Source organism: Rhinolophus hipposideros (genome assembly GCF_964194185.1).
Source record: "Rhinolophus hipposideros genome assembly, chromosome: 18".
In the NCBI taxonomy this organism is placed as follows: Eukaryota; Metazoa; Chordata; class Mammalia; order Chiroptera; family Rhinolophidae; genus Rhinolophus; species Rhinolophus hipposideros.
Genome location: NC_138064.1, coordinates 42,525,029 through 42,548,581, shown reverse-complemented (window position 1 = coordinate 42,548,581; position 23,553 = coordinate 42,525,029). Strand labels below are relative to the sequence as shown.

Below are 23,553 nucleotides of genomic sequence, written 5' to 3'. Positions count from 1 at the left end.
GGAAAACAGGTCAATGGTAAAAGTTATACCTATGGAAAAGTAGTTCTGTGTGTGTGTGTGTGTGTGTGTGTGTGTGTGTGTTTGTATGGCCTCAGAATCAAATACAATCTTGCTGAAAACAAATGAAATCTTTCAATATATTCTTAAATGTTTGATTCGGGTTCAAAACTTTATGAACCTCACATATTTCTCTAGGCAGATATCTGTGTTCCCATCCTCATTATATAATCTAATGTTAATATGTATTTCTTAAATGATTATATTTGCAAGTATTTACATAAATGTCTCGTCTCTACACTGAAAATAATTTGAAAGTAAGAAATATTGTTTATATTGATGTATAACTAACATGTTATATAGGGCTTTGCATACAATAGAGTTTAACTTCAAATTGTTAATAAATGAATGAATAAATAAATAATAAATACAAACAGAAATGGATATTACTTGCCCAAGGCACTTACAGTAATAGAGCTAGAATTCTTAGCCAGGAACCTAGAGTTGAAGCTCTTAACTATACACTCTCCGTAGTTAAAACTTAAGATTTTTCAAACGGGCATTGAGTGTATATGGGCATAGACAAATGTACAGTTATTTCTACAGTTTTATTTTTACATATTTGATAATCTTAAAATATATGTTAAATATTAATTTTGTACGTAATTTTATAAAGGAATAAAAATCTTTAAATGTTTTTTATGACAAATGTAGAGTGCAAAAATGACTTATACAGTCAGTGCAGTTAAATAAATAAGAACTCAGATCTTCTAAAGATAAATGTTATTAGCCTTTCACCAGTGGGAAAATGTAAATAAATCCTGGCTATAAATATGAGTTAGAAAAATGACAGTGTAAAAATATTTATTGAAATTAATGTTCAGAATACATTGAAATAAAAATGAGTTATCTGCAATAGCATTTAATCAAACACAACACCTTGAAGACTTTCAACTGCACATTACAACTTTTAGTTTTAAAATGTTAGTTGAAAATGTTTTGAAAACTTTAAAATTATTTGAGTCCTGTGTCAGTTAGAGTTATAATATAAAGCACAGTTCCCTTAGATTCTACAGCAACATTTTCCTCTATGTGCTAAAGTTAAGCTACTATGATTTTTATAAATCTGGAATTCTGTAGGGAAAGAACTAGAACCTGTTATAAAGGCCAGATCATTTATTTTGTTTCTTCTTCCTAGATCATTGGATATTCTATTAGCCTCTATTATTCTTATTCATAGAAACTTCATGAAAAGTTACCATGAGGTAAAAGTAATATTTTAAAAAAATAGTCCTTCAGCCATTTAAAAAAAATGTTGTGTGCCTGAGACGTAGGTTTGTTTGCTTGTTTTAGTGTTAAAACTTGAAAGATGTCTTCTATAGAACATTTTCAGGACCTATGAAGCCCTAATATTGGAAAAGTAGAACACCCGGGAAACACTAATTAATTTGAAAGGCGATGATTATAGCTGATGAAATAAAATATAAAAATATGAAAGAGTATTTCTTTGCAACCATAAATATTTATTATTATAGGTAATTTATTAAAAATAGCTTGGAAAGTTCCAAGTCTTAATTATAGATACACTTTATTAACACTGTATTTAAGAAGTTTTCCTTTTTATGCTAAATATCATTAGACATGACTAGTGTTTCCACTTAAGGTAAGAAATTTTCTCTTTAATTTGACATACATTAAGAAAAAATATAGACTTGTATTTTTATTTCATGTTTTACAGCAAACAACATTTCTTCAATCTAATCTCTGATTTTTAAAGTGGGTATTTTTGCTGCTGTTTTCAAGGCACTTGCTACTGGCTTTGTCTCACAAAAAATAACAGTCTTAAAATACACTCTTACTCAACTTACAAAGGTGTGTTCTTTTTAAAAAAAGAAGGTAGATTAACAGTGTTTAAAGATGTTTGCTATAACATGGAGCTGTGAGATATGTAGCATAGTATACAATAAATGCTACTGATGCAGCTTTATAATAAGGCTTTTCCACTCAATAATGCGGACATATTCCCATCTGACTACCAATTGCTTTACATCAGTGTATCTCAATGGAGGTTATTTTGCCCACTCCATGGGGACACTTAGCAACATCTGGAGATATTTTGGATTGTCATGACTGGAGTGACTGGTGGTGCAAGGAAGAGGCCAGGGACACTACTAAACATCTTATATTGCACAGCACAGCCTTCCATCTAGTAGGAAGAGGCCAGGGACACTATTAAACATCTTATATTGCACAGCACAGCCTTCCACGAGCTTAGCACAACATGGCTGTAGTGCTGAGGTTGAAAAATGCTGGTACATTTCCCCAATCTACTTCCAGACAGGGTTACCATTTCAAACTGTAACACAGTATTGATTACCTAGGCCCTCACTAATATTGGGTGTTAACAATCATTTTCTTATTTGCCAACCTGCTAGGTGTAAATTAGTTCTTATGCTTTTATAGTTTCATTTTTCTCACTATTAAGTTTTAATGTCTTTCATTTGTTTATTAATTAAATTTCATTTGAAAATTCATTTTCTTCATTATATCCTGAATTATCTCATCTTTTTCTTACTGATATATAGGAACTCTTTTATATGAAGAAAATCAGACATATATATTTTACATATATCTTTTAATTTACACACTAATACTCTTTTAACAAAATAATCTTGGGCCAGAGAAGTGGATGGAATACTCTAGGCTTCCTAGTTGGCTAAAGAAGAGAAAAGATGATGAAAGCACCACTATTTCAGGTCTGTTCATTGGTCTTAGTGGGCTGGGGGCTTTGCTGAGAGCTTGGCTACATTCAGAGACCGAACAGCTAGTATTCATGGTGGGGCATGGAGAAGTCATTCTAGAACAGTCATATTAGAACCACAGCCATTTATTGTTTCTGGATTCCAAATGGGAATCTCCTAAGGGAGGGAAATCTTCTTTAAATGGTGAGCAGAATGTCTCCTTGTCTAGATGAAAAATGAAAAAAGGTGTGTGTGTGTGTGTGTGTGTGTGTGTATGGTGTGTTGCTCTCTGAAGTGCCTCCTCACTTGGGCGTCAGCTGCAGCCTTCCTATATTATTTCTACATCTGATTAAGATATCAATTTAAAGGAGATGCAGTATATTTAAAATATGTCATCTAAAAAAGATGACTATACTTACAACGAGAAATAGGGCAGTAATCCCAAGGAATGAGAGGATTCCCGGTGTAACACCAGGGACCATGGGCGTCATCATCAGGATTCCGGCAGTAATTCTTATTTAGCTTACTAGCATCTGGTTCCCAGAAGATGTGCCTGCATAAACAATAAACTCTGAATATCACAAGATGCTTATTTTGTCCAACAAAAACAAAATGTCATCAAGAAGATATAATCCTAACACATAACTTTCATTATAGATACAACACATGCATCAACTAGTATAAATTTTGGTTACTTTGTTTGAGATTTAGTTTGTTGTTCTAACGGTTTGGAAGCATGTTTTGTAACTCAAGCATTTGGAAGAGGGCTGCATAATTAGCATAGATAACATGAAAGATTTTGTGACTTTACTTCTGTTTAATAATTGCAGTGGCAAGGTAACAATACCCTTTGCATAGAAATGGAGAAACCTTGACAAAAAAAAGAGCAGAGGATAAAGAAGATCAAAGCTCTAAAATACATAAAAAATATAAGCCATTGCAAAAGCATTTTTTTATGTTTCAGAAACACTTGAAGCATCACTAGCCAAATCACTATGACAAAGTATAAGATATACTGAAAATTAATAATAATGTGCTAACAAAATGGTTAAATTTTAAAATACCACTCGTCATAGAGTTACATAATACAATTTTTTCATAGATAACTGAGTAATACTTTAGCCTTTCTTATTTTATATCTTAACAAAATTTATTACAAAGAAAAGCAAAAATATTGTATGTTATTATAGAAAACCATGGCTACTCATATAACATCAACATTTATATTTACCTCAATGACATTAATGGAGTCAAATTCCACATGGCTATCCTAAGTCATGAAAACTACATCTAACTGGATTTGTTTTGGATTATCCATTACTACAATGTTTGAATGTAATTAATATGTCATTTTAAAAATCAAGAAGAGTTTGGAGGTGGGAATTTGGATTATCTTTCCAAACTCAGGTTCATTTTCTGGAGAAATAATAACAGCAAGCATATATAGTACTTACTAAGTGCTATATTCTATTATATGTGATTTACATATAGAAACTTAGACCGACATAATGAAACCGGTTCTAACATGATGCTATTTTATATTTGAGGACACATGGCTTATAAGCAGTACACCAAGGGTTTGAATACATGACTCTTTCCAGAGTCAATGTTCAAAACCACCATGCTGTATTACCTCCTTACTCAGGTGTAGTTTGTTCTTGAACCAAAATGGTACCACGCAACTTAATCATGCATCAATTTTGTACAAATTTTCTCCAAATGACTTTAAATTATTTCCATAAACCAAACCAAACCCAATTAATTCATTATTATAATCAGAGTGATAGCTGAATAAATATGTCACATATTTCCAGTAGTATGCTGCTAAATGTTTAACTGGCACTCTGAGGTGTGCATGAGGGTAGTCTTTATTTGTTGTTCATACTGATTTCTGTGGTGTAAATAATTTCACTATAAAAATGACGACCTTCTAATGTGAGATCACTGAAGACAGAGTTGGTACAATTGTCTCATATTAGTCCATAAGTGCTAGATTCACCACACTCGATTTGTAAAAATAATTTTAAAAATAGCAGTGTTGAAATCATTTAATTTCAATCATGCCAATTCTTGCTTAAAATTCTTTAATGAATGCTTAGGATAAAATCGAAACTTCTTACCACAGCTTATAGGGCTTTATGTGGTATTGCCACTGGAGAATTCTTTCTCTGTGGACACTGACCAAATTACACTATGTTTCAACCTTACTAAAAATATTTCTGATTTTTAAACACTTCAATCTTTGGGCATTTTCACAAGCTATCCCTTCTGCCTGACGTACTTTTCCTCCTACATTTCCTTTTACCAATTCCTACTTATCATGTATGTCCCAGCTAATGTCTCTTCCTCTAGAAAGTCTTCCTGACCATCTAAGGCTTGGGTTTTTCCACAGCATAAAATATGTGATTTCCCCCTGGCTTTTATAATATAGTCTTGGCATTTCCTGTTCTCTGGCATTCCATACTAGAGTGTGATATCAATGAGTGCAGAATTCTGCTTATCTTCGAAGTCCTAGCGCTACGGTGTCTAACACAGTAGCTACCAGCTACATGTGATTACCGAGAAATTGGTATGTGGCTAGTCCAAAGTAAGAGGTGCTATAATTGTTAAAATACACCATATTTTGAAGCTTTAATATGAAAAAATGTAACAGACCTCATTAATAATTTTTATATTGAATACATATTAAAATTTTAAGAAGCTTTAAATATGTGGTATTAAAAACTATATTATTAAAAATAATTTGCCTATTGATTTTTACTCCTTTAAATGTGGCTATTACAAAACTTAAAAGTACATATGCAGCTTACATATGTGAATTGCCTATTTACATCAGAGAGTACTTCTTAGAACTGTCACTGTTTATGAAGTAAACGAATTGAAACAATATCATCCACTAGTTAGTACATTTTGGAAAAAAGTGAAGGCTTTAAGTTAAAGTGGGACTGGATGCAAAATGACTCAACTTCTCTAAGTCCTAAAATTCTTATCCACACATAAAGAAATATCTTCGATATAGCACTGTGATGGCCAAATGAGATAACTCATGTAAAGCAATTGTGTACTTGATCAAATGACACTAACATTTTTATTTTTTAGTCTAGTACATATATTCTTGGATACTTATTAAATATTGGTTTTTCGTCACAACTATGTCTCATACTTTTGTAATGTCCAATCACATTCGCATTATTACTAGGGTCGAGTGGAAAATAACTTATTTTTCTGTGAATATATCCAATGTCAAAATCTCTAATTCTCTGAAATACATAGATTTTTTTCCAATTATATATACATTCCTTTAATTATAGAAAAATTTTTCCAATTATATATACATTCCTTTAATTATAGAAAAATTTTATATGTCAAAATAAAGGAATCGTGTCTCTCTAAGTTTTTAGTAGTTAATTGGATATTAAGGTATGCATGTACATGAAAATGGTAACTCATTGAAAATGGTAACTCATGATTACCAATTAATAATTAATTATGAGAAATAATAATATAATGTACTATATGAAACATGAGCTTTGCCACTTAATTATATACTGTCTTATCCAGTTATATAATTGTTTTCTCAATATGACCGTATCTTGCTCAAAGATGAAGCCAAAATATGTGCCCACTTTTTGTTATTGTTTCCCATGGCACCTATCACAGAGCAAAACATACAGTAAGTGCTCAATAAATATGTGCTGGATTGACTAACTTATTTAAAAGTTTGCCACTTAGAAAATATTACATTGAGTTCCACGAATCATCAAACTATTGTTTTTGTTAGCTTACAATGATATACAAATAATGGAAAGAAATAGCAATGTACATGAATATACCTATTTGCTGTTATCACTACATACTAACTATTGAAAGAAATATATTTACACACCGGTGTAAGTCTTCCATGTTCTTGTCCCACATTGAACATGTTAATCCAGATCGTGTTTTGGATAAATTGCCCATATAATTTTTGCCATTCCCACGATAACAATCTAAATGTAAATACATGGAAAAAAAAAACACACAGACACACAAAAAAACTAGTGAATACTAGGGAGGATAGAACAAAAACATTTTTATAAGCATATGAGTTCATGAAAATCAACGTAAAAATTAAAGCACTCTGAAATTTGTACAAATCAGAGATTTAAATATTTCAAATTAGAATATCTTTATTTTCAGCCAAATTTCTTTTTTCATTAAAATGAGTTTATGCAGCAAATTACACAGTTTTCAAAGAAAAAAATCAAATAAAAAATTAAATGAGTGGCTCTCAAAGAAATGAGAATTTTTATAATAACATACGTATTTTCCAACATTCTGAAAAATTTACTCCACAGAAAAGAATGATGTAATGAATACTCATGTACTCCTCACATTCTCACATTTGCTCTGTTTTGGCTTTTATCTTTCAGGAGATTCTCGAGTCACCGAAACCAACTGTTTTGCAAATGCTCTTTAACTTCATTTTGTCTTTTTATTTTCTCAAGAATAAAATCAAGTTTAAGACAGGGATATTGCATAGGTGATAGTTTGTCCTATTCAGAGCATTATATCATGCAACATATGATATCAGTTTGTTTCATGATTGGTGGTGAGTTTCATAACTTGGTTAAGTGGTGTAAAGGAAGAACTTCTCTTTGTATATAACAATAACAACAAAATAGTTGTGGCCTTTGAGACAGAGTAAACATCCTATTGTCAAACAATTTTCACAAAATCGCTTCGGCATACTTTGATTAATTTTGCATGAAGTAGTATTATGCTGGTTTTAAAGTAGCTATTTTTTGATTTCCTATACTTTATTTATTAGCTGTCATTCTTGTCAATGAGAGCATTTCCTTCTCCCCTACTCCTTCCATTTAGGTATTAGTAGTACCAGTAGTAGTAGCAGTGGCAGTGATAGTAGTAGTAATACTAGTACTAGTGGTAGAAAGAATAATATAAATATGGATATTTTTTATTCAATGTGATATATAATCTACTCCTGTTATTCATTTTGATGCTCAAATTGTTCCAAATTTAGCCAATAGGAGCCACTTTAAACTGGCTCCTGCATCTTTCATCATGTCCCATGGGGTTTTATTTTTTACTTTTCTTCAATTGAGCAATTTGTGTTCTTTTAAGCATTGATCTAAGTGTCCATATTCTTAATTTTTAAAAAATCATGAAAAGAAATCAAGCTCTTCCAAATAAGTTGCAGTTCTACATCTTAAAGGAAACACTATTACATATTTTGAAATAATAACGTGTATTTAAAAAAGTGATTATCTGTGAAACATTCCTAAGTTTTGTATAAATAAAACCTGTAGATTTGACTATAAAATGTTATTTACAAGTATACATCAACATTGAGATCAGTCTCTGTTTTAAAATTTGTAAACTATAGTATATTATCATTGGTTTTGAATACACTCTGTTATTATAAATAATAGGTATAAATCCTAATAAAATTTAAAAAATAATTTAATAATTTGTCCAGAAATCAGTTAACACAGTGAAAAACTACATACACACTTACATATATGTAATTGTATATATATAAAAGTATATACCTATATATAGAATATACACGTATATACATATATACTACGAATATAAAATATTTGTATATATATTCTATACATTATTATATCCCATTCTTTATTACTAGTAGTAAATTCATTTATTTATTACTAATAGAATATCAATATATACTTTAGTGTCTTGCTTTTTTTTTTGCTTTTTTTTTTAAATTAACAATATACTTGAAAATCACTTGATATAAGTTCATGGAGAGTTTTATCATTCATTCTTTTTCCATTGCCTGAGTTTGTTTGGGTTATTCTGCTATTACAGAAAATACTGCAATAAAAAAATACACATGTATATGTTTTTGCATATGCTGGAGCTATATTTTGATGTGTTGGTAGTGCATTATTGGGCTAAAAGGGGAATGCATATGTTATTTTATTATTATAAAATTCTGTTCCATAGTAGTTTTACCATTTTGTACTCCTGAGAGCAATGTGTGAGAGTTCCTTTGCCCATATAGCTCTGACTAAAGATAGTGCTTTTCAGCTTTTGAATTTTGGGGAATGTATATTTGAGAAATGGAAGTTTCATGTTGTGAGACATCTCAATACTTACTTATATTTTACTTTTCTCTTGTTATATGTGAATTTAAGCATAATTTCATATGCTTAAGGAACTTTTGATATCCATTTTTAAAGAAATCTTTTTGTTCATGTATTCTTTCATTATTTAAATTTTTTGGTCCTTTATTTTTCAATTTCAGCTTCATTCCTTATTAAAATGTTTTCTTTATTTATGATATTCAAAATTTATTTCAATATTGCCAGTCTTTTGAATGTTTGTTTTGTTGTTGTTGTTGTTCTTTTGCCATGGTAGGTTTTTGATGTAGTTTATATATTTTTTTTTTCTTTTTTGCCTCTATATTTTGAGTGTTAGTTAGAAAGCATTTCATTACATCTAAGTTATAAAGGCATTTTTCCAAGTGTACTTCTAGTATTTATATGGTTTCCTCTTTTACATTCACATCTCTAATCCATTTGGAGTTTATTTTCAGGTATAGTATAAGGCATGAATTTAATTTTATCATTTTTCCAAATTGTTACCTTGTTGATCCACTTTCATTCAGTGATATACAATGTCACATTCTTAATATAATGAATCCCAGTAAACAGTCTGCTTCTGGACTCTGTGTTTTGTTCCAATTGTCCATTTATTCATGGGCTAGAACTACACTCTTAATTATAAACTGTTAATAAAGTTATTTAATATCTAATGCTTAATTACCTCTAATCACTTTTTTCCAATGTTTTCCTTGGTATATTTACATATTTATTCTTACAGGAGAACTTTAGAATCAATATGTTTGGAATCAGAAAAAGACTTGTAGATCTATTTAATAACATCACATAAAATTTATTAATTAGCTTAGGTATAATTTATGTATTTATGATGTTGTTTTCTCATATTTAGGATAGTGAATTTTTTTCTACATGTTAAAGTACAGTTTCATGGCTTTTCAAAGTGATTTAAAAATTTTATTACATATCTTTTGTACATATCTTTATAAGTATATTCTTGAGTTTCCATCCATTTTGTTACTAATATAGATGCAGCTTTCTATTTAATTAGATCTTCAAACTCATATATATATATATAATGCTATTGATATTTGTACATGAATTCTATTTGCTGCTACCTTAGTGAAATTTTATACTACTTTAATTCAGTTTTCCAACTATATTACTATTATATCATTTACATAAACAGAGGTCTTTTGCTTTTTTACCCAATCAATATGCTTTCTTCTCTAGTTGTATGCAATAATATCTCCAATAGAATGTTAAAGGGAAATACAATAACTTATATTTACAATGTTAAAGGAGATAGCAGAGATTCTTGTTTTTCTTTCCTTTTACCTTATCACGAATGTCTCTAATGTTTCCTGATCAAGTAAGTGGTGGTTTCTTTATTGGACCATTCACCCAAATTTCATTTAGTATCTATACATTAATATTAACAAATGAGATATGACTATAGTTTTATTCAGTGCTATCTTTATCATGTTTAGGTATCAATGTTATAATTCTGTCATAAAAATAATTTGGAAGTGTTACTTACTGTATTTGTTAAGCTACAGGGCAATTTATTTAGCATTGAGATTATCTGGCCTGGGAATTCATCAAGACATGGTATATTTTTGCTAGAGTAGTTCATTAACAAATTTGTATATTTTGCCTATAAGAATCAATCTATTTAAACTTTCTCTACTAGGGGCAATTCAAGCCATTTCATTTTTATTTTCAAAGTTTTTTTCCATGATGTTTTATAAAATAGCCTCTTATGTTTACTACTTTTCCTATGTTAATGGTTATCTCTCTTGATAATTATATTTTATAATTAAATAATATCTATAACATACATTCTAAATAATTATATTTTATAATTTTTTTAAAAAATTAAGCATATATATGCCTTATATATATAAAAGATGTGTATATATATTGTATATAGATGTATATATGTGATATATACATGATGTATATATACAAGATGTATATATATAGCATATATAGTATATATAAAAAGATGTATATATATATATAATACGTATATATATACAAAAAAAGAACACCCAAATATATATATATATATATTCCTTTCTTGAGACAGCAGGTGTTGTCTATTTTATTAATATTTTCAAAGAAACATTATTTTGCTTTAGTCATTAGTTCTCTTTTTCTTTCTCTGCCTTATTAACATCCGCTTTTATCATTGTTTCTTTTTTCTTTCTTATATTGTTTTTGGTTTACGTTTCTCACCAACTCCTTGAGTTGTAAATTTCATTGACTTGTCTTCATTATTTATGATATTGAAGTAAATATTTAAAGCTGTGAATTGTCTTCTCTCTACAATCAAGTATATCTTATGTAATCTAATAAGTTTGTTTTATTTGTATTTTTAAAGAACTGCAGTTTCAGTTTTTTAAGAGTTATTTAATATTCAAACAGAATAGCATATATATACTAATTCAGGTATGGCAAGATTTGAGAAACTTTCTAACTCATCAATCTATATGTCAAACTTTTATTTTCTATTACATGCAGGATAAAAGCAACATCTTTTTGTGTGTGTATGCGCACATGTATGTGTGCATGCATGCATACATGTCACATATGCATACCATTACCTTGGCAATATCATACAATAGCATAACTGTATGTTAATATTTCACAGCCGAATGTTGAATTGGCTAACAGTGTCTCTCAAGTAGGACCTCTCCATTTTTAAATTGCCCCACAGAGCCTACACATTGTTGCATGTATTATAGACAATATTACTAAAGAAAAATAATGTTAAAAAACAATATGTAAAAGTATTAATGAAAGGGAGAAAGTGTGGAGTAATAGGAAGGTCATTTTAAGGAGAGTTAGATTCAATCCCAGCTGTGTTAATTTGAGGATTTAGGCAAGGTATTTAAATTCCATGAAACAAATGTCTTCATTTATTCATGTGTGTACTTATTAGATAAGCAAGAACATCTGCTTAACTTCCAAAAGGCAGAATTTTCATATTCTATTACCTGATCCTTTGGTGAGTAAAGTATATATATTGTACATAAAAGTATCTTTTTCTCTTCGAGGTTTATAAATGGACCTTTACTCATTTAGAGATTCCAACAGCATAGCTTTGAGAATTCAAGATGCATTTTTTGAAGGCATTAATTTAATTTAATTTTTATATTAGTTTCAGATTTATAAAACAACATAATGATTAGACATTTACATCCCTCACAAAGTGATAACCCAATCTACTATCCCTCTGACATCGTACATAACTGTTATAATATCATTGACTGTATTCCCTACACTGTACTTTATATCCCGTGACAACTATATGTATGTATACATATTTATATATTTAATTATAGTTGACATTCAATATTATTCTATATCAGCTTCAGGTGCACAGCACAGTGGTCAGGCATCTACACAATCTATGAAGTGATCCCTTCGATAAGTCTAGTACCCGTCTGGCACCCTACATAATCTATACAACACTATTGGTTATAGTGCCCAGACTGTATTTCACATCTCCATGACTATTTTGTGACTCCTAATTGGTACTTTCTAATCCCTTCACCTTCTACCCCGTCCCCCAACCTTCCTCCCATCTAGCAACCATAATATCTCCATATCTCCACGTCTATTTGTTTTATTTGATCGTTTATTGTGTTCTTTAGATTCTATGTATAAGTAAGATCATATGGTAATTGTCTTTTTCAGTCTGACTTATTTCACTTAGCATAATATTCTTTAGACATCTTACTGAATGGGAGATTATTTGCCAATGATACCTCTGATAAGGGGTTAATATCCAAAATTTATTTTTAAAAATCATACAACTCAACACCAAAAAAAAAAAAAAAAAAGAAAAAGAAAAAAAGAACACCCAAACAACCCAATTAAAAAATGGGCAGAGGACATGAAGAGACATTTCTCTAAAGAGGACATACAGATGGCCAATAGACATATGAAAAGATGCTCAACGTCATCAGAGAAATTCAAATAAAACTGATCAGCAGAGAAATTCAAATAAAAACCACAATGAGATATCACCTCTCTCCTGTCAGAACGACTATCATCAATAAATCCACAAACAAATGTTGGCAAGGATGTAGAGAAAAAGAAACCCTCCTGCACTGTTGGTAGGATTGTAAATTGTTAAAGCCACTATGGAAAACAGTATAGATATTCCTCAAAAAATTAAAAATAGAACTGCCTTATGACACAGCAGTTCTACAGTAATTCAAAAAACATATGTACCCCTATTCTTATGGCTGCGCTATTCACAATAGGCAAGATATTGAAACAATAGAAATGCCTATCAATAGATGATTGGATAAATAAATTGTGGTACATTTATACAATGACACATTACTCTGCCATAAAAAAGAATAAAATCTTACCATTTGCAACAACATAAATTTTCTTAATACACACCATAAGTTTATAAAAAAAACAATTGTTCTAATTTGCCTCTATCACTCATAAATTATCAACAATTAAGTGAACAACACAGGATCAAAGAATATCTAGTTGGTACCAAACCTCCCGTAGTCATTGGTTTTAATTTTATTTCCAGCTGAGCTTTTAAATCTGCCAAAGAACAGTGAAACTGACTGAAAAGGAACTCATCCCTTTTTCCCTCTACGATTGTTTCAGTTTTTCATGCAAAATGTCACTGAGAAAAAAAGTTAAGGATGGAAGAGTATGTATAGGGAAAAAAACAATCTATGAAATGAAGCTTTAAATTTGGCTCAGCCTTTTTGGGATAATTCAGGACTGACCATGACCATAACCACCAAAATTATATTTATGTGAAATAATATGATTATTTAAAAATCATAACTGAATTCATGGATATCAATGAATACCCAGAGCCCAACATTATTCTTAATTTTTGACAAATGATTTTTTTTTAAACCTATTTCAGTCTGAATTTTCTCTACTACTTTTCCCTGAAACAATTATCTTCAATGGCATCTATGTTTCCAGGTACAATGGTGATTTTCCCAAACCACCCTGCTACACAGCATCTCCACTGCTACCACTGCTAATACTCAGGTCCACGCCACTCTCATCTCTTCCCTGAATTACTGAAACAATCACCCTATGCAATTTTAGCCCAATTACTCTGTAACCTCATCTCCTGTTACTCTATATCTTGCTCATTCTGTACTAGTCACAAGATGTGCTGTTTCTTTCCTTGAAACTTTTCAAGCACTCTCCCATTTCATGTCATTTTCATTTGCAAATTTTCTCTACTGAAAATGCTCTTTATAAATGTTTGCACATCGCACATGCTGTTCCCTCACTTATCTCAGTTCCTCCGTAAATGTTACCTTAATATGTAAGATCTTCCCAAATAATTAAAATATAAAATAGCAATATGCCTTTCTCCTAACTGAGACATTTTTCTTTCTAGCACTTACTATAAACTAACTTACAATCCCCACCTTCTTTTTCATTTTGCTTGTTTTCTGTTTGCTAGAAATTATTTCCATGGGGTCAGAGAATTTTGTTTTCTTTACTGGTATATCTCCAGTGCCTTGAACTGTGCCTGGCACTGGCACACAGTAAAATAAATAAATAAATGTTGAAGAAATGAATATGAAAAAGAAATCCAACTTTAGACTTGGTGACTTTGTTTACTAATAGCCCGCGAAACCAGTACAATGAGAAGTAGATCATCTGTAAAATGTGAACTCTCTTTTAGGCATTTCCCCTGAATTTAATCAGGCCCACACTGCAAAATGTCAACTATTACCTTGTCCACTTGACACGTCACATTTTGGAATTTGGGAGCAGTAGCCGACTCGGATGTTTGGATCAGTGGTAAAACACCAGGGTGACTCAGCCCCATCTGGATTCCGGCAATAATTTTCTCTTAGGTCCCTATTGAGAATAAGTTTGTTAATATAAATTTCACGAGTTCTTACACTGATGGAGTTAACATTTCTAAAACCCCAGAATGTATGCATGTCTGTAAATATAATTCTAAGTTTTAGCTTTAGGGTAGTTGTAACAATTTAGAATTTAATATACAGAACTGACACTGCCCCATTACTAAAATAAATGCTGTCAGATGTCAGCATTCTTTTCTTTCCAATGCCTTGAGTTCCACACAAACACTATTGTTCCATGAAAGAGAGAAATAGTACCCTTCATTCTTCTCATTCTCAAGACTTGTACTCTCAACTGTTACAATTTTTTAAAACCGACCTATTTATTACGTTTTCATGGTCCATATATAATATGAAAACAACATGTATCTCTCTGTAGAAGAAAGACTATTAGTTATGAACTACTCTCATTTATAATGAAAGTTCCACCTATTTAAACATTTGTCACAAAAAAATGATAGCTATTTCTTCCATGAATTCTGTATTTGCTTGATTTATTTAATTTGCTACATAGATTTATTTTAATTATAAAGTAGTGATGTCTTGATTTCTAGAAGTTACTTGACTCTTTATAAATATTTTTTGTAAAATGAGGGCTTAATTATAATACAGAAAACCTAACTACCCTGTTTCCCTAAAAATAAGACCTAGACGGACAATCAGCTCTGATGCGTTTTTTTTTGGAATAAAAATTAATATAAGACCTGGTATTTATATTATATTATATTATATTACATTACATTACATTACATTACATTACATTACATTATATTATATTATATTATATTATATTAGGCCTAGTCCTATAGTAAAATAAGACCGGGTCTTATATTAATTTTTGCTCCAAAAGACACATTGGAGCTGATAGTCCAGTTAGGTCTTATTTTCGGAGAAACATGGTATAGAAGTTGTCAACTGTATATCCGTTATTTTACCAGTGATTTATTAAACATTTAGAGTTCTCAATAAGAAAAAAAAAATCTATATAAATATTCTCTGTATGTAAAGGGATTTTAATGTGAACCTTGTTAAGGTTCACATTAAATGAAATGTTGAATTTATGAGTTGCTTTCCTGAAGAATGCTCTCTAATTTGAAGCAAGTATGTACTTTCTTTTCTTAGGATCCATGACTAATAACAAAATTTATATTTAATCTACTGGAAACTCTATTATTTATATGACTGAGGTCCAAATAGAAGCACCCAAATTGACAATTAGAAACTGAGATTTTTTAAAGAAGAATGTTGGGTTTGGTTATAAAATCAATAAATAATAGTTTATCTAGTCAAAATAGGTCCTGACACAAACTGCGTTATGTAAGGTTATCAGAACAGTGATTGCCAATAAATAAGGCCATAGTATAGCAAGTTTTCATAGTTATCACCCATATTCAAGTCTTTAAACCTTCTTATAAAATGATAAACTTATTAACTGGGAAGATAAAGAAAATCTTTTATTTCTTTTAACCAATTTATATTTATGTTTCAAAAGTTTATGTCAGTACAAAAATATGTGCACTTAATTATCATAAAATTTATACAAATTTGTAATTTTAGATGAATAATTGCTTAGTTAAATTATTTTAAGTTGTTCATTTAAGGCAAGATAATTAAATAGAAATCTAAGGCTAACAAAAGTCTTAGCTTCAGCCCAATTTAAAAATCTGTATATAGAAGTACCTCATTAATCTAGATTAATCAGGAATGAGAGTCAAGGTCTGCCCAAATATTTTTTCTTAGATCTTTCCTCTCACTTGAAGAAATAATTGTTTACAATTACTAAAACAAATTAATGATTAAATGATTCATGTAGATTCATCACAGGCAGTGTAGTTGAGTTATAGTTTTAAATATTGTCATTTGTAAAGAGTTGTAGTATGAGGTGGTGTTTAATACAACCAGAGACCTGACCAGCACACTATTCTCTGCTAGGCCACAAATAGTAAATGCAGCAATATTCTGAGAAAAATGTTGAGTCAGATTTTATCTGTTTTATAACATAGTTCAATTTTTGCTCTTTGATCTTTATATTTGGTTATCTTGACTAAATGACTAGATTAAGAAAGGATGGCTTAGATTCTGACAACAAATAACAGCTAATCTTTTGATAATTTTTAACTGTGAATTGTGCGAATTAAGTTTCTATAATTACTCTTTTTCTTACAAATTAAGCTCATTGGGTATTTGCACATACATGATTTTTTATGTACTGCCAGTCATTAGAAGTTAAGAAAAAGTGTAAATGGCACTGAGACTGTCTTCTGTGTCTCTCTTAACTAATATTTTCTCATTTTCTCTGCTTCTCTACTTTGATGTTTGTTTCTGATGTGTAAAACACATGGGTCAGGAAAAGAGAGTGAATTTTTGTGAAGAAAATGGTGGGAAATAAACCCAGAAGGACAACTACAACTTTGTTATTATAAGGTTATAAAAAAATCATAACAGATGAATATTTACTAAGTAAGTACATTAAATTAACTAAAAAAAAAAACAAAAACCAAAAAACAAAAACATAATATATCTCCTTTCTCCAGTGAATGGGCCAACTAGTACTCAGTTCTCCATCTTGAAATGTTAAGCTCTCTTATTAAAAGCCAATTATATAAAGCCAATATATGTTATTTATAGGCGCTATTTCAGCAAAGCCGCTATGAATGACACGTGTGTTGTAAATCTCAAAAGCAATCATTTTATGTTCCCCATAACAAGGTGGACAATTTAAAAACATTTGGCACTGTGACTGTGTCTGTCCAGCAAAAGTCAAGTGACGATAAGCTCAGCCACACAGAAGGCACATACAATTATATAATTAATATTAAAGGGCAGTTTCTTTGACTTGATTCATCTAAACAACTGTTTTGCTTCTCCATTTTTTAAAGCAAATCTTAAGCAACAGAAAACCTTCCTTTAAAATTTTAAAAATAATTTTGTTTTAAGGTTGAAAACTCAGTGTACAGTGTTGACTGAAATCAAGGTATGTCTCATCTGGTAGGAGAAAACAATACGTAATATCCCCTGAAGTTAATACGAAGATTTAAAAAGGCACTAGTCTGAAATTTACCTGGTTATTATTACCATTTATTTGTTTATTAAATAGAACAAAGCTTCAAAAACAAAGCTGTGATCTGAAACGTAGGGATGTGTTTCCCAAAGCATGGTACATCAACCATCTGATTCAGAATCACCTAGAATGTTTATTAAAAATGCATATTTGAGATCCAAATATCAGACTTAACAAATCAAAATCTCTAGGTGAATCAACCTGCCTAGGCACACTAAAGTTTGAGGATCAATAACACAGAAATTAGTAAAAAATAACTACCCTGCCTCATTTCCCCCAGGGCATACTGAAATTTATAATATTTTCCTAGTTTACTCACTTGCACTTGAAATTTTCGGGAGTTATGTCATGCTGGTGAGGATACTGGGAATCCCATCGCTGACATGGAATTCCATTCCAAATGGTATTGATGGTGCCCCGGTAACCTTCTCCTTGAGCTTTAATGCATTCAGTTGTTTCGAAAGGGACATCTGTGTCATTCATAGTACTGTGAGCTATTGGTAAAAAAAATATATAAACTAAATAAAATCTTTCAACCTGTCAACTACTTCTGCGAGTTCATTTGCATTGGTATTACCAAGGTTTTCTGTCACATAAGTTTTTATAATAATTAAGTGGAACAAAAAATTCAATTTAAAAAAATCATTATTACTATCACACTCAATCTAAAGGAGTGAGTTGCTATGGTGGACTCAACTGTAAAATTCCTCTGGTTATAAGACAGAATATTTTAGGTTGGCTTTATATAGAAGCATTTGAAAAAGCATCATCTAATAATACTTATATTAGATGTAAAATCTCTCTATTCATGTTTATATATGTTTTTTTAAAAATCACTTTTATTACAATGGAAATGGAAAAACAACTATGAGTAATACTGTGACCAAGTAGAGAAATTAAAAAAGCACTTTGCTTTAAATTCGGTCATTAAAACATGAAGAAAAGGAAAATTAATGTTAGTCTACAGAGCACATTTATTTAAAAAATCAATTTATCATTATTACTATCTCCATTACAATTTTCCTTTCAAACACTAAGTTTGTTATTGAAAAATTTCTTAAAGGCATTTACTTCCATAAGTCACTATAACTTATCTATGCTGAATATACAGTATTTCTAAAATAATTGTACAATTATTCCTAAAATTAGTTTTCTTAAATACATATAAAGTTGATAATGGTATGAACCATGGTTTTCTTTCAATATAATAAATATATTCTGAGTTGATATGTTAAAATTTTCTTTTTAATCAACTTGTTGCCATTAAAAAAAAAACACAAAAATCAGGTACTCCTAGCAGATTTATTTCTTGCTTTTTTCTTAGTCCACCTGCAACGCTTACCACACTTTATGAAGGTCATGAAAATCTCAGTGACAAAGTGAAAAAAAGTACCAAATTAAATTTTTACCACAACTTGGACTCTTTCTTTTTGTCTATAATGTTTAATCACTTAAGCAAAATATAATTCAAAACATTCTGGACCAACTGAAATTCATATACATTCTCAAAGCAGATGTGAAAATGTTCATGGGTCAATAGTGTACAGTCAGTGTAAACTCCCCAGCTACCTTTACAATCTATATGGTCATTAAAGATGCCTCTGGGTAAAATTCAAAGTGACATACTCTAGGACAGTTTAAGAATTGAAGAGATGTCTTTGATTCATCCATTCTGGAATTAGACATATCATTTCTCCAAGAGAGGTCAAAATTAGACATGACTTCAGAGGCTAGGATATCTATAAAGTGTTCCATATTTAATAGTATAAATTCTTTTAAAATGCCTCTTCAATTTTATTTAATTTATATCTTTCTTACAAATAATTACTACCTTATGCAGCCGAATGCTTTATTTCATTAAATTCCATGCAAACTACGTAGAGCCTAAGTTTGGAATTATACTATGAAACTTTGTGAAAAAAGGAGGAGTATTAATTAATGACCATCCCAACCACTGGAATATATTGTATATGCAGATTTCCACGAATTGCCCTTATAATAACTTTTCTTCAGCTCATTGTACAATGTGCTTTTTCTTATTTATCTACTTTAAGGAAAAAAAAAATGTGGCTCAGAATTATCCTAAATTAAAAGGAAATTCAAATAGAGATAAGAAAGTGTCCAAAGATTGACCCATAAAGTGGTCATTGAGAGTAGATAGCCTAGAGAATTTACATATAAATGTATGTAAATTTTACATATAAATTATATATTTACATATTATATATATATATTATACAATTACACATTAGTTCAGAAAGAACAAAAATTATTGGACTGGGAGAAATTACTTGTATAGAAAAAGTTAAAAAAATAGAAAGAAAAAGTTGGTGCTGGTTAACAAAATCCTTTATGATTTTAATCTTATCTTCAATCTTATCTAAAGCTCTTTATGTTTTTTGGGGGGGTAGGGAGGGTAGAGCAATTCCACACCTAAAGCTCATTGATGAAACAGAAAATAAGATGGATTTCATAGGTACTGAGGAACTCTATTTCATCAAAACAAATGCCACTAAGCTACTATGTTTCTGATGATTTGTGTTTACTGTTAAATGATTTGAGGAGGTTATGGGGTAGAAGGTCTTTTAAGAGTGATAATCTTAAAACATGTAAAAGGTCAAGCTTGTACTGACATATTTCATATCTAGTTATAAAACGATAATGTGAAAGAAGACCAAAAAAATGTCCCTAGGAATCTATCAATTCATTAGCTTAACATTTTAAGAAGAAACGTTTTGATTACCCCACTTCTTGGGCACAAGTTCCTGGGCAAAAAAAATTGTGACCTTAGTCGGGACTCAGAATCTTGACAATGGAGAAAGGTCCGAGTTAGGGCAACCAAAGCAAAACCACTTCCATTAATCTTCTCACCAACCACACTGCCTGTCTTGGGTACTTCTGTTCTTTTAGTTTCCTACTTATTTGTGTATGTTTTGTTTTGTTTGTTTATTACTGACTCATTTTTTTTTTAACATGGCTCATTAGTTTCACATGAACAGTTCAAAGAAAGTCATCAGCAACTTTTGTTTAATGCAAAAAAAAAAAAAAAAGGAGATGGAAAAGGAGATGGAGATGGGGAGAAGGAAATGGAAATGGAGAAGGAGAAGGAAAAAAACCCATGCAAACAGAATATACAAAATCTTGGTCTTAAAGGAAACCTATCTGTCGCTAACAGTCTGGTTGAAGGATTCATATATTTAGAAGGGAAATATAGTGAAAAATTCTTTACAGAGCAGTTTTTAAAGTTGGAGAGCACAGAATTTTAAAGCTAGTTTGGGGGGCTTATTTCCCAGGCTCAAGTATGACTTTGACACTGTGAACATGTAACTAAAAACCCCAGTCTTGATGAGCCCTGATGTCAGTGAGGGCCACTTTTGGCTCGATATGAGCCCAACACATTTCCCCGATAACCTAGTTGGAAGCTGAGCCCCTCAGAGATTAACAGGCCCATCTCCTTGGACAATAGTTTGATTTGCCAGATACTAACCTAAAAAATGAAAAAAAGGAATATGGTATTCAGAGATGATTAGGGATTTGGCTATTATTTGATGGAATTTCTAAATGTGCAAGCAGGTTGAGAGGCCTGTTTCTCTCACTGGGTAAATTTAACTTCTCATTGTAAAATCATGGCTATGTTGAGGTGAGAGAGCAAATCATTATGCCTACAGTGTCCACGTAAGATTAAACATCAGATGTCATTTCTAGAGTGTGTTATTAGACAAGAATAATTGCATTTTCTAAGTAATTTTTTTCACAAATACCTTTTTAAAAGTGACACTCTTGTAGAAATGACCCAGAACAGTTAAAATATGAAATAATACACAGAACTTTTAACTCAAAAAAAAAAACTTTAAATACACTGCTATTTATAAAAGGGAAGGTAATTAAACAAATATTATCATAGTTCATTAGGAAATCAATACTGAGAGAATTCAATGAATAAGCAAACACATGATCATCAGACGATACTAAGAGGAATGCTAAAATATAAAAGCAATTAGAAACCAAATATTTTCTAATTTGAGGGCAAAGTTTTCAAATTTTGGAGTTTATGAGAATAAATATCTATATTTCAAAACCCTGGGTCTAAGAAAAGGCCACTTGTATAAGAATATTGAGGAAAATATTTCATTGCTGGTTGATCCACTAATATTTGATTGTCAAGTTCAGAGACCTGTATTATTGGCTCTAACTTTGCACCTTGACTACAGAGGTCCCCAACAAGATTTAATTAAAGGATCTTTTACTTTTAAAAGTAGGAATCGTAGAATCATCATCTGAACAATTATATTGAACAGCGTTTTCTAAACTTTCATTGGTGTATTTTAAAACCTTTGATAAAATCTTATCTTAAGAAATCAATGAATATTCACGAAAAGACAATGCAAGTTAAAATGCTTTAATAAAAATCAAAATTTTGGATTTGGATTAAATAAAACTTGGATCATTTGACAGAGTCTAATTTGGAGGTAGAAACTAAAACCTTTTAAAATTGCAAAAATTACAGAATACAAAGAATTACTGCACATTAATAAAAGTACAACATGGTACAGAATAAATAAGACTTTTCACTAGGATTTGCTATAGATTGACTATTTGTGTCTCCTCCAAAGTTATATGTTGAAATCCTAATTCCTAATGTGATTGAATTAGGAGGTGGGGCCTTTCATAGGTGATTGGGTTATAAGGGCAGAACCTTTGTGAATGGGGTTAGTACTAGAGTGCCCCAGCCCCTTCCACCATATGAGGACACGGCAAATAGACAATCATCTGTGAACCAGGAATCAGACCCTCACCAGTTACGAATCTGCCAGCACCTTGATCTTGGACTTCCCAGACTCCAAACTGTGAAAAATAAATGTCTTGTTTATAAGCCCCACAGTCTGTGGTATTCAGTTATAGCAGTCGGAACTATGACAGCCTCAACAAGACATAAAGGATCTAAATAATAATATTATTTTTTGTCTTTTATAAGTATCTGTAAATTTATATATAATAACTTCAAACAACTTAATGGTTATTTACTTACTTTTGTGTTTTAATTCTGTGGAAATAGTACTTATGTTTTTAACTACAAACTAGCAGTATTCAGTATTTTTTAACTATATATTTATTATATTTATTTATATTTATTTTTTATTTATATTTATCATATTTTAACTAGTATTGTTCTTTAACTATAAAGTACCCTCTGAAGTTAGCGCATCTATATTTATCCCACTTGACATTCAGCTGCTAAAAGTAAACGCATAAACAAAACTACATAATTCTAGTGACAATGTATAAGAATAAATAATATAAGCAAAAAGGATATATTTGTACAAGGTACCAAATAGTTCATCAATAAGTAAGTTATTATGAGACTCATGCAGAATTCAGAAATGGGGAGTTGTTTAACAGGTATAAAGTTGCAGTTATGCAAGATGATAAATTCTAGAGATCTACTGTGCAACATGGTACATATAGTTAACGATATTGTATTGGGTACTAAAACTTGTTAAGAGAGTAGATCTCAAGTGTTCTTACCACACACACACACACAAAGGCGGGGGCAAGAGGAAACTTTGATGGATAGGTTTATTACGTTGATTGTGGAAATGGTTTCATGGGTATATGGATATGTCCAAATCCATCAAATTTTATACATTAAACATGTAAACATTTTTACATCATTTATACCTCAATAAGGTTGTTAAAAACTGAAATGTATCTGGACACTTACATATCTAGAAGTGTAAGAAATAATAAGGAAAATAACTAGGAGGAGAAAAATAAGGTAA

General features: G+C 30.5%; 1 protein-coding gene across 2 annotated transcripts in view; it reads right to left on the bottom strand.

The window, feature by feature from the left end:
* Positions 1–23,553, bottom strand: part of HGF (hepatocyte growth factor) — a 68,250-nt gene that overhangs the window by 13,026 nt on the left and 31,671 nt on the right. For both annotated transcript variants that reach the window (XM_081079258.1, XM_081079259.1), the window contains exons 8-11: positions 18,093–18,267; positions 14,577–14,704; positions 6,625–6,727; positions 3,158–3,291 (exon numbers count right to left, since the gene is read on the bottom strand). In XM_081079258.1, coding sequence (XP_080935384.1) covers positions 3,158–3,291; positions 6,625–6,727; positions 14,577–14,704; positions 18,093–18,267 — 540 coding nt within the window. The remainder of the gene's footprint in view (positions 1–3,157; positions 3,292–6,624; positions 6,728–14,576; positions 14,705–18,092; positions 18,268–23,553) is intronic.